At 38.5% G+C, this 12157-nt stretch overlaps 1 protein-coding gene across 2 annotated transcripts in view; it reads right to left on the bottom strand.

Annotated features, from left to right (window-relative positions):
• LOC122782597 overlaps window positions 1-12157 on the bottom strand; it is a 39344-nt gene that overhangs the window by 3949 nt on the left and 23238 nt on the right. The window contains exons 5-6 of one of the 2 annotated variants that reach the window (XM_044047007.1): window positions 5783-5890; window positions 3260-3343 (exon numbers count right to left, since the gene is read on the bottom strand). In XM_044047007.1, the coding sequence (XP_043902942.1) occupies window positions 3260-3343; window positions 5783-5890 (192 nt within the window). The remainder of the gene's footprint in view (window positions 1-3259; window positions 3344-5782; window positions 5891-12157) is intronic. The other variant, XM_044047008.1, reaches the window with a different exon arrangement.

Raw genomic sequence — 12157 nt, 5'->3', positions numbered from 1 at the left:
GTCATGCTTTTCTTTTTTCTGTGCATTGTTCATTTTATTTCAGATTTGTCATTTTGTCAATTGCAAAATGGAGATGTCTTAGATATATCTTTTGAAATCTTTTCAGCCCTCTCTTGATCTCCTTGTCTCTGCTCTCGCTGGCTTATTGTCCCACAGACGGACACATAATCTGGTTTGATTGGCTCATGTTTGAATAAAAAGTCTTCCCGTCAATTACGAACTGCTTCTTTGTGCCCGTTAAAGCGTGTGACGGTCAGTAGGAGCTTTTCTCTTTTCTCTCTCCACCCTTTCTCTATATCTTTCATCTTTCTCCTCTTGCTGTCTCAACCAAAGGCCCCTTGTTTCCGCTCCCTTTTTGTCTTTCTGTAAGTGTTTCTACCATCAAACACATCGGGCCCACAGGGAATGGCACCGGTTCAAATTAAACCAGTGCTCTGGTTAGAAAAAAAAAAAAAATAAATAAAAAATACTGACTTGGCTTTGCGAAGAAATAGAAGCTCACTTCATCATAAAATAACCTATATCTTTGAAGTCGGGGCTATTTTTAGCAGCTCTTGCCTCCAGAGGGACTATATGGAAAGGAGGAGGGGCTGTGAGGGGGAGGGTATGGGAGTGAGAGTGGGTTTTAATTCACATTGCTGTGAATCATTAGCTGCTATATATCACAAGTGTTATTTAATTGTCACACAGTCCTGCAGCGTTCATCCATGTGGCAGTGCATATTCTTATAGAATTGAGTGGTTTAGCCATGTGATCTGTAATGTTCATATAGATAATCAAACTTGGCGATTAACTCTTTAAAAGGCTTTCCATAGGTGCAATAATTCATAAGTGAACGTTTGGCCACATTTTTCGACGTGCCTAAAAAAATTCTGAACAGAAGAGTGAAGAGAAACTGTTTTCAGTCTTTATTCCTCATTTCTCAGCCAATATGTTATATGTTCATATGATGTGTGAATGGGAGAATATTGATTGAACTGATGTTGCTGCAAAAGAGTGGTCAGCAAACTGGTGGCCCATCAGCATCAGTATGTGGGCCCGGCAGATGATTTAACAAATATCACACGAAAAGTGAACATTTTATATCAAGGTCAGAGCTTTTTGTTCTGAAAATTTTTTAACTTATTCAAATACATTCTGTTGCTAGAATTGACAAAGTAAAAAACCACTGCTGTTGTCATGGAGACAGCCAGGTTTGGGAGTAAATGTCTGTAAAAAAAACGTGTCTCAAAGAAGAAGCAGTAATTCTTAAAATTGAAATGATGTACAGTAAATATTAACAGTACGAGGACGTGTCTCAGGCGCATTTGTCTTCATAACATGCTGCTGATTAAAGACAACGTCCACATTAATGTGAGTTTAAGGGTTTTTGTTTCTGACTGAAGACGTTTGAAGGCTCTTTTTCCGATGAAGATAAGATGTTTTGGCCCAACTTTCAGTTGCTTACAAAAGAATTGGCCCTCAGCCTCATTTACTTGATGATCCCTGCTGTAAACAGTACTCCAGTCCGTTATCAGCCGTGCTTTATCATGTAGCTTTTATTCTTTTGTGCTTCAGGTGTCATCTGAGGCCAGCTCTCATTCATTGGTTCACTCATTTATGCAGGGCCCAAGCGCAGACAGATGGGACTTCAGACAGGTGACCTTCATCAGTCTGACTGAAGAGGCACAACCACTGTGAGTCTTTTCAGAGAAAAACACTCAACACGGCTTTTAATGGTGCACTGCTCTCCATTACAGGAACAATTCACAGCACAGGTTTGGTGATAACCTTTAATGGATAAAGCTGTTCTAATGATTAAGGTCTGAACTACAGCTGTAGAATTTTAGTTATGTAAAAAAAAACTGTATTGTATGAAGACATAAAATGACCATGATATGTCATCAGAGTTGAAGTTAAATGTCAAGTTTTATGTCGTGGGAAAAGCGTAGAAGCATATACATATGCAGCTAGAGTTTGCAGCTTAAGTTTACATTTTTTATTTATATCCCCTTTTTTTCATGTTTCCTAAAAAAAATGCTCTTTAAAAACCTTTTCCAAACGACCAGTCATGAAATTCTGTAAATGTTGATTTTTTTTTTGAGCGTCGACAAAAAAGATTTGGGTTTTGATTGACCATCAACTTTTCCTGATTTAAACCAGGCTATCATCTGCTAGCTTTGATTTATATATTTCTACACTACATGGTCCCCCCACGCCTCGGCACAGCACAGCTCAACTCTATGCGGTTTGGTTGTGTTTCCATTACAATATAGCTCCTCCTCAATGTGGGCGGAGTCATCGGAGCGCGGCTACGTGAAACTTAAGTGACTTTGTCTTACGCGCGACACAAACACGCAAACTAGTGACTTGTAAAGCAGTTGTTTTGGGTGTAACTGAATCATTAGAATCAGTTGATTAAAAAGATTTGTCCACAGAATCGCTCAGTACTTCCTGCATGACCGGAGCACAGTCACTGAACGGGTCGTGATGGGGCTCACAATCACTGGCTTTCAGCAGTGCTGGTCAGCTGTGCACTAAGTACACCAGACTGTAGAGATTATTTTTTTCCTTAGGATTTTTATGTTGTTTTAATTGATCTACAGTTCGGCATTGTTGGCTTTGATTCTCGTGTCGGACGGTGCGCTCTTGACTCCTCCAGTGACGACACTCTCTGACCAATCATTGGCCGGCAGTCTGGCGACGTCACGTGTAGTATCAGCTCAGCTCACTTGGAACCTCACCAGAGCAGGTACTAAAAGAAGTACAGGGTACTGTTGCTAATGGAAAAAAAACTGCCGAGCCGAGGCGAGTCGTGCCGGGACCATGTAGTGGAAAAGCGGCTTAATGGAGCCAGGAGGAGTTTCATTGATTTTCTGAAGTTATTTTCCTCCGTTTTCATAACTGCCTTATCTAATGTACCTCCAGGTTTCCTGTATGTAGTCAGGACAAGTAACAAGTAAGTGCCGTAGAAAGAAAAACTTGAGATTCCTCCATTCCTGTCTCTCCGCAGCGCTGTGATAGTTAATCAGATTTCCACAAGGGCCAATAGATGTTCTGCGCTGGAACTTTAATTTATTTTTATTAGGCCTGAAGATAGTAAAAATTCAAGCAGATGTTGTCAGAAGACATTGGAATAAGTCTTTATGAGGTTTTACGTTACAGAAAGATGATTTTAAATCCCCAGTCAAACATTGTGCTACAGCACAAATTTGAATTGGCATGTTGGTGTTGGTTGCAGTTGTAGTAGTATAGCCGTGCTGGGAAGCTCGAAGCTCACCTCAGACATCTTGTGTGCTCTGTAGTGAGACTTTGAGCAGTGCAGTAGCTGAGCAGCCAGGTTGCAGTCTTTCCTGTAAAGGTCCTGTAAGAGGCAGAGACATTAATCACCGACCCCACGGGTGAGCACTTGTTAATTTTGTCAGGAGATAGATCAAGTGGATTTTTGTTCGAGGGGGATTATTATTAAGGGGGAAAATCTGCAACATTATATAATAAGGCTTTCTAAATGAGGCTTGATTATTGTGTGTGTGTGTACAACAATACATCTAAAAATAAAACATCCATTCATTATTTATGAGGTGCTCATCAATTAATCATGGGAAAACGTGGCAAAAACTGGGGTAACATGTTGTTACATTGTACATTCATATTTCCTGAAAGGCAACATTTTTAATACAAAATCTCCGGAATCCTTTGTACAAGAATGGGAGATTCATTATTTAGTGGTCTCTGAAATAATAGTAACGAATCCATCCAGTGAAGATTGTCGAGTTTAATTATTAACACGTCATTTCTCACCTTGCCCTGTTTCACTGAGTCGACGTCAGGGCTGAGCATATTAATAACCACCTCTCTTTTTTCATTTGTAATATTTCCTCTGTCTTCCCATTATAGTCTGTGCTCATTTGAATGGAGCTGCGTTCACTTATCTCCACCTTCCAGTGTTGGAAGCTGGCGTCGTGTCATTTATCTCTTCCTCTGTGCTTTCTTTCCGTAGTGGATGCTTTTCAGATGTGCAGTTGAGGAGTGAGAGCAGAAGCCCGGCGTTCTCTGTGATTTTGTGCATGCATGTGTTTTTGTATGAGTGGTTCCGCTGGTTTTCTTTTAAATCCATCCTTATATAAAGGTCATTTCTTGCTGCACTGTAGTCTCCTCCTGACAATACATCCAATAACATCAAAGGCCTCTCTCTGACAGCTGTAACTCCCCCGCCCGTTAACCATCACTGCTTTTCAAATCCCTTTATATTGTTTCATTCTGTCGCCTGGGGGACATTTGGGTTCCCTGCAGTTATTGTGGATGTTTCAAACAGACCATAATGAATATTAGAAACCTCAGTGAAGTCTTAGTTATTGTTCGCTGAGTGGTGTATTTCTCACTATTCGATTAAATGTATTTCTCACTTAAAAGTATATAAGAAACAAATGCTGGTGTGACTGCAGGGGACCTGAGGAAACTACGGTGGCCTTTGCATACCAGAAAGGATGTAAACACAAAGTCACAGCTCTCTTCACTCCTCCTTTGTTGATTTATGCATGTGTTTTTGTGGCTAAGGCTGTTTTTCATTCGCGTTGTAAGTGTCCGTTTCATACTGCATGTCCCGTTTGGGCTGCGCTAGAAAAGATGGCTGCCTCTGTCTTAAAGGAATACTTCACCGATTAGCATGTAGCTTTGTATTACTAGAATAGGGCTAGTATTTTTGGAAAATTGTGCTTCCCAACCTGTTTCCCCTGAGTCGAGAAATAGCTTAATTCTTGTCTTTGTTACGTGCCCACCGGTGACACTTGGTCCTGTTAGCGTAACTGTTAGCAAAGATGGCGGACACAGGTTTACATTCTGGGAATGAGGTCCCGTCGCCCTACGAGTGGGTCTAAAAAGTGTGGAATTAGCATTTCTGATGGTTAGGGTTAGTGATTATGCACTTATCCAAAAAATACAGTGCTTAACAAATTTATAGGAAAACCTCCCATAAAAATGAGGAAATGTAAATGTAAAGTCCTTCAAAAACTACAAATGTAATTGTTATTTATTGGGCAAACAACAAACTGAATTCGCCTTTTTATACTCGACTCACAGGGCTAATTAATTATGCGTAACATTCGACCACTAAAACAAAATCTTCTGTTCAAGAAGAGAAAATAAAAAAACTGTAATTTAACATCTTAATCAAGAAATAATCATGTTTTATAATAATTATATTTTAGCATTAGCATTATAAATGTCCTTTTGGCTACATAATGGTGTAATAACCATTACAGATACACAAAATAATGATTTTGATTATTACCAATTGTTAATGTAGGGCCGGTGGTCTAATACTTTTGTTAAGCACTGTATCTGTAGTATATTACATTTTGCCAATAAAAATCCTAAACGGGATCTTAAAGCATAAAAAAGTCATAGTATTGTACATAATACTATGACACATAAAACCTTTCTCTGTAATATACACGTTAAAATCAAAACTACTCTAGAATGTATCACCCGTTTCAGATCTAAATGAACCTTGACCCCAATCAGCCTGGACAGATCTGTAGGGAAAACAACCACAGAGAAACCCAAAGAGAAATCTAACCTAACCCAGAGCCCTGAGTAGAAATATTAGTACAACCTCTAAAATGAGAATTTGTCACGAGCTCCGAGCCTCGCATCTACAACTCTTAATTCTACCAACCCCTGGGGAAGCCCATTGATCTTATCATAATAAAAGAGTTTATCCCTCTATCTGCTGTCGCTCAGTCAGGCTCAAATATCAGAACAAATATGGCAGTGTATATGTGATACAGCTGTGAGAACTCACATTGTCCTCTCTGAGTTTATTAATGGTGATCTTGGCTTCCATGAGGTGGTTGTTGAGGACGATGATCTCGCGGCTGAGGGCTCTCTTTTCCTCTTCATGGTGCTGTGACTGCAGTGGAAAAAAACGATGGAGGAACAACAAGTTAGAGAAAAAAAGAACGGAAAGAATGACGGAGGTAGGCCGAGTAGATGATAAGAAAAGGTGAACAGGGTTAGAGGAAAGAGTTGAACGGTGAGATAACAAGAGAAAGATGAGGGGGCCAGTGTTGGAGGAGCAACAGAGGGGGAAAAAAAACCAAGATGATAGAGGAGGAGAAGAAAAATGAGAAGACGAGAGTCGTAAGTTACTATCAGTCTGAAGCTGGTGCTGGCAGCAGGTCTTAATTAAAAGAAGATTACATTGCCAGAGTTCATATCATATCAATTACTCTGGGAGTTAGAGAGAGAGGGAGAGAAAGCGGGGGAAAAAGACTAATGAAACACTCATCCCATTTTCAATTATTAGTGTGAAAGAAATGCAAAATGACATTTCAGTGTCCCTAGCAGCGGCGCTGATGTTTGTGTCAGCACCTGTGAGTCCAACAGTCCTGAGGTCACACTCAGGGATGTGTTTATGATTCATGTCTCCGAAATCAAATCAAAAATCAATCCCTTAATTTTACTAATGGCCTAGGATTCATTTAGGGATACAGTTTGCATTTTTTTAAATGACACAAAACTCCACTGGGTCAGTCCAGACGATGCAAATACAATATAGTGTCTGGCAATATTAAGAACCACAGGAGAATGTATTTCTGTTTTTAATATGTGAGTGTGGAGCATGGAGGTTTGCATCTGATGTTCATGCAGGAGCTGATATTGCATATTTTGTCACTAACATTTACACTTTTATTAGCAATAAACGCATTATCGCCTTACCTCAGTTTAACTGACCCTATAAATAGTCAACTATTGTCATACCAGAACCATAGTTGTAATCAATGTTTGTGAAAAGATGAATTGGCAATTCAATTCAATAATCACAACTTTTACTCATAATAATAATAAGGTGTTGAAATAATTACCCAATGAAGTGTGATTCGTTTGAAAAAATGAAAAAAGAAGAACAAGAAAGCAAAAACAGCAGATTTTTGCTAATTCCTAGATCTAACTTCCTCTTTGTTTTTACAGCAGTTGTGAGTTGTAATAGATGCATCACTGCCACCTTGTGGCCCAGGGTGTGGTTCAGCGATTACGATGTAACCGACGTTTTTAAAATCAAAGAAAATATAGCTTTGTTTCCTCAACAGATTCGTTTAAAAGACAGTTTAAAGGTTAAAACCCTGATTCCCTGAAACTTTCCTCTGCACCTCTGTCAGATGTGTTCTTTTTTGACGATATTTATGACAATCTTTTATTTCACAGTAGAGATCATATTATTAGATCGTCTGCAGTTAACACAGCGACCTCCAGGGACCAGTAATGTAGTAAGACACGCAGTAGTAGCAGCAGCATCAGCAGCAGCATCAGCAGCAGCAGCAGCAGCTGTTGACAAATGACCTGCCTCTGAGCACTCGCTCGGCCTCCCACTCCCTCACCTCTGATCTCTCAATAGCGGTGATTGTTTTGAAATTCAGGGCTACACAGGGCTACATATCCAATCTAAGAGGTGGCAATTACTGTCAGTTTAAGCAATAGACCAGCTCGGATTTTCAAATCCAATTCTTTTAGGATCTCATTAATCAGCTGTCAAAACACACGGCTCTCCGGCACTCGGTCATTCCGCAGCTCATTCCTCTGGATGACTTTTCTTCTGTGACTGTACAGACGACCACATCAGGATGTGTTTAATAACTCAAATATGTCTTTATCTATGATATGATGAATGTGTACGAGAATCAGTTCTTCACACAGACGAGAGCAGGCGTAAAAAGGTGCTTTTATTTGTGCAAGACATATATATATATATATATATATATATATATATATATATATATATATATATATATATATATATATATATATATATATAGATATATATGTATATATCTATATATATAGATGTATATTTATAGATATATATGTATACATATATTTAAATAGAATATATATATAGAATATATTATTGCAGCTTCTCTTGCCCTTAAATATATAAATATAAAAATATAATGTAAATGATACTGTTTGTCAGTGGTAACACTTTACTTTAAGGTCTAATAACAATATGCTAATAGAATTGTTATGATTTTGTAATAGGGAAGTAGTATTAGTTTACTTCTAAAATTGGACACTCTAAATTGACCATAGGTGTGAGTGTGAGAGTGAAAAGGTTATTTGTCTCTATGTGTCCCTGTGATGGACTGGCGATCTGTCCAGGCTGTGACCCCGTCTATCGCCCTATGTCAGCTGAGATTGGCACAGCTCCCCCTGTGACCCGCATGTGGAGGATAGGTGGTAGAAGATGGATGGATGGATGGATAGTTAATGGTAAATGGTTTGTATTTATATAGCACTCTAGCACACTAGTCTTGATGACGACTCTTTAGCCTCCTTAGATTTGCCATTCACCCGTTCACTCGCACTATTATCAGGGTTAGGCTGATAATTTGTAATTATAAATTTGGTTTGACAAACCTTTTCCCGTGAATGTACTACACTGATGTAGCCTGCAGTAATTCTTGTTACCGAGCCTTTACTTTGAAATAACAAGGTACCAGAAACGAATACCACTGATGTCACTATCATAATATTACCCCCCTGTTACAATTATAACATAGCTTTAGACAAAAAATATTTTATGAGTAGCAGGTACCTTGCTCAGGGGTAGACCTGGTGGGGACTCAGACTGGCAACCCTCCAGTTACAAGCCAGGTTCCCAGTGGTATACAGTACATACATAACGGCATCAAAGAAAATGAACATGCACATTTTGACATAAAGAGATATATTTGTCTGTAACTAGTTAGTTGGTTTGGTAGGTAGGTATTTTTTAATTCTCTGTGGCACATATTTATTGGTCTAAATCAATGACATGAAGACAGCTTTTAGAGTACGTTTCAATAATTGCTGAGGGCTATTTGTTGAATGGAGTTGACACCGTGTATCTGATAAACACAATTGTGTTGTGCTGTAGTTTTCTGCTACAGATTCTGTCTATTTACTGGACAAATGAAGCCGAAATCCCGGGAGACGCAATTACTGAAAACTTTGCTTTGGAGCAGAGAATGGAAAGCTCCACTTCAGCTAAATGGGGTCTTATTTTGAAAGGGTGGTGTGGGGGAGGGAGGAGATAACAAAAACAAATCAGATACTCTAACCTAATTAAAAAAGGGATTTTCAAATCAACACAGCGACGATAATGACTCCCTTTGAACAAAGTTGGAACAGATTTGAGAAACAAATACGGTAAAGTTAAGTGATGGACATGAAATCTATTATTCTATGCAAATATACAGAAACTTTAGATCTATATCTAAAGTTTTGTTTAAAATAAATGTAAAGTAGTCCCTGGCTGTAATTAAGAATATTTTGTTTATGTAAACGTATGAATTTTTTCTCTTCTGTGTTTTCATTTCCCTTTATGTGATTAACATATGTAACATTAATGGCACTAATCTGTGAGTAATAATAATAATAATAATAATCTCTGGCAGACACACGCAAACAAGCCATGACTTGGTTCATTTAAAACAACAAATGCTTTTATATTCTGTTTATTTTTTCCACATTTCTCCTTCAGTCTATTTCGATCACACGTCGTGTTTTCATATTGTATAATTGGATTTTCAGCTTTGCAAACAATTACTGGCCTAAACGTCCCACAATAGAGCTTTAGCTGCAGCAAAGAGCTGCTAAGAAGCCTTGGGGATTAGACGACGACCCTGTGCTACATAATCATCAATTATTCAGATTGGTTATGACGGGAAACCGATCGATATATCTGGATATACATGGAATGCAATGCATCTTCTCTACGATGCATTGCGGCCATAATTCACTATTGATGACCTCACTGATTAATCTTTCAAATGAGAAATCATTCATGAACATAATACGGCCTCTAAATTATGAGAAATAACAACAAATGTCAATCATGGACTGTCTTAAAATAATTAACTCTATTCTCTAATTATCAGTGCTGAGCGTGGTTAAACGCCTTGTTAATGAAATGTTCATTAAAATGTTAGTTTAAAAATACACCACTTTAAAGCTTTAAAGGAATCCATTCGAAATCTCAATGTTTTAACAGTAATTTGCTGTTTTCTGCTGTAGTTACATGTTTATATTTTACCGACATGAACAGGATTTACCAAGACAACATGAGAAGTGAAAATGAACTCAAATGAAGAAGAGCTTCTGAAAAGCTGAATATTATCCTTTAATTACTTGATTAAACGTGTTATTAGACTAACAATGGGACTGAGTTTAGTGGTGACAGCAGCTGGTCAAGTCATTATCTCTATGAGGAGAGTAGTTACTGACCAAGACTGAGTTTCTGTCTGTTCCAGGATGACTTTGTCAGCTCTTCTTGCAAATGATTGACTCTATAATGCAGGGGTGTCAAACATATGGCCCGGGGGCTAGAACCGGCCCACTGCAAAGTTCAAACAGAAACCTGTGACTAAATGTTTCAATGTAAAGGGAAACATTTGGAGTTCTTGTTGTTTATAGTTTATCATGGTATTGTATGCGGCCCCTGAACTAAAGTGAGTTTGACACCATTTAGCTTTCAGCACCAAGGACAGCTCCTTCAAAACCGACAGATTCTGGTGTAGACTCAAATTGTTAAATGAAAACTAAACCGCGCACACCTGTCTTTTGTCAAACGGCCCCATGTGCAACAGTTTATCAGCAGATCAGATCAACGCTGACTGAAAACCCTCCAACGTCATCGTCATCATCATCACAGCACGCTTTTTTGTCACGTCTCCCCTTTGTTAATCTTTGCTTGGCTCTTTATGAAATACTTGTATTCGGGGCTGTTTTTTTTAGCTGACCTTGCCGGTTCAGGCCGCTCACAACTTTTAATTACTTGTCTGATTTGAGCGAAGCTGCCTTTGTACTGCCTGCACTGTTGTCTACAAAGGGAACACACACACACACACACACTCACTCTTGAAATGTCATTGTGTGACATCACAAGCATCCCAAGGAGGTCATGGCTCTAAAAATAAATAAAAAAAAAAAACGTCATATTTTCTGCTGCACGGACAATCCTTTAAAAACAAACAAAACAACAACAACAAAAAAAACCCCACCAGGTTTTCAACTGCATTTTCACACGACTACAATACACTGACAACAATGAGCGACGGTGGGAAACTCTCAGTATGTTCCTAATACAACAAAGCGTGAAGGATTACACTGGGACTCCACAAGGACACACAGTGAGACAGATTGTGTTGCGAACAGCTGTCGCCTGCATGTATCATGCCGTATTTTATGTCTATGTTGATTTATTACCACTGTCAACATTAATGAGTTCACAGAGAGTTTGTTTTTGTTTAGTACTTGTCGAGTCTCAAATGTAGAATTTCGTAAAACATCTGTAAAAACATCACATTCAAGAGAATTAGTACCAGAGTGTCATTTATTTATTTGTCGGTTTATTTGTTATAGTTAATGAACTCCAGTAGTAAATAAAATGCCAGAAAGAACGTCAGTTCTCTCCAGTAGTGCCTAGGAAGGTAACAAACAGTAAAAATAAGTGTGTAAATATACATATTATTCTTATTTTTGAGCCTTATTAAAGATAACAAGTTCACAAGTAATTTTTTTTCCATTGTGCTTCTCGTTTGTCTTGTATAATTAGTCAGCCCTAACAGTGTTAACTTTCCCTTTAACCACGGGAGATTCCCGTTAAATGTGTTGCTGCTGCAGAGGAAATAAACGAGTCAGAGACTTTAAAGAGAATAGTCGGAAAAAGCATCGCTGTGTTTCCAACCTCTGAGGAAAAGAACCCTCCCTCCATATTCCATCTGCCTCAATAAGTCATGACCACGTGACACAAACGCACTGCATGAATGTGTGAGCGAATGTAGACATGATTTAAGTAGCCATTTTGAGGACGTTGGTAAAAGACCTTTATGGAATATTAACATTTACTGAAATATTGAGGAACTTTGTGAAAACTTTGAACTTTTAGCTTATTTAGATGTGAGATATCTGGGAAATCATCTCCATCTTCTATATTCATTTGACCTGATTTGTACCTTGCTTGAGGCGAATTAGGACCTTGGACTTGCTTGAGACTTGAGGGTTAAAACTCGCATACGTGACTTACCCATCTCTGGTGAATGGGTGAATGAAATGTAGTGTAAGCAGCTTTGCGTGCTACATGAATACAACCCATTTACCATATTTAATATAGAAATATCCTTTCATTTCAAGTATCTAG

Source organism: Solea senegalensis, linkage group LG16 (assembly GCF_019176455.1).
Source record: "Solea senegalensis isolate Sse05_10M linkage group LG16, IFAPA_SoseM_1, whole genome shotgun sequence".
Lineage (NCBI taxonomy): Eukaryota > Metazoa > Chordata > Actinopteri > Pleuronectiformes > Soleidae > Solea > Solea senegalensis.
This window is presented reverse-complemented; position numbering and strand designations above follow the sequence as displayed.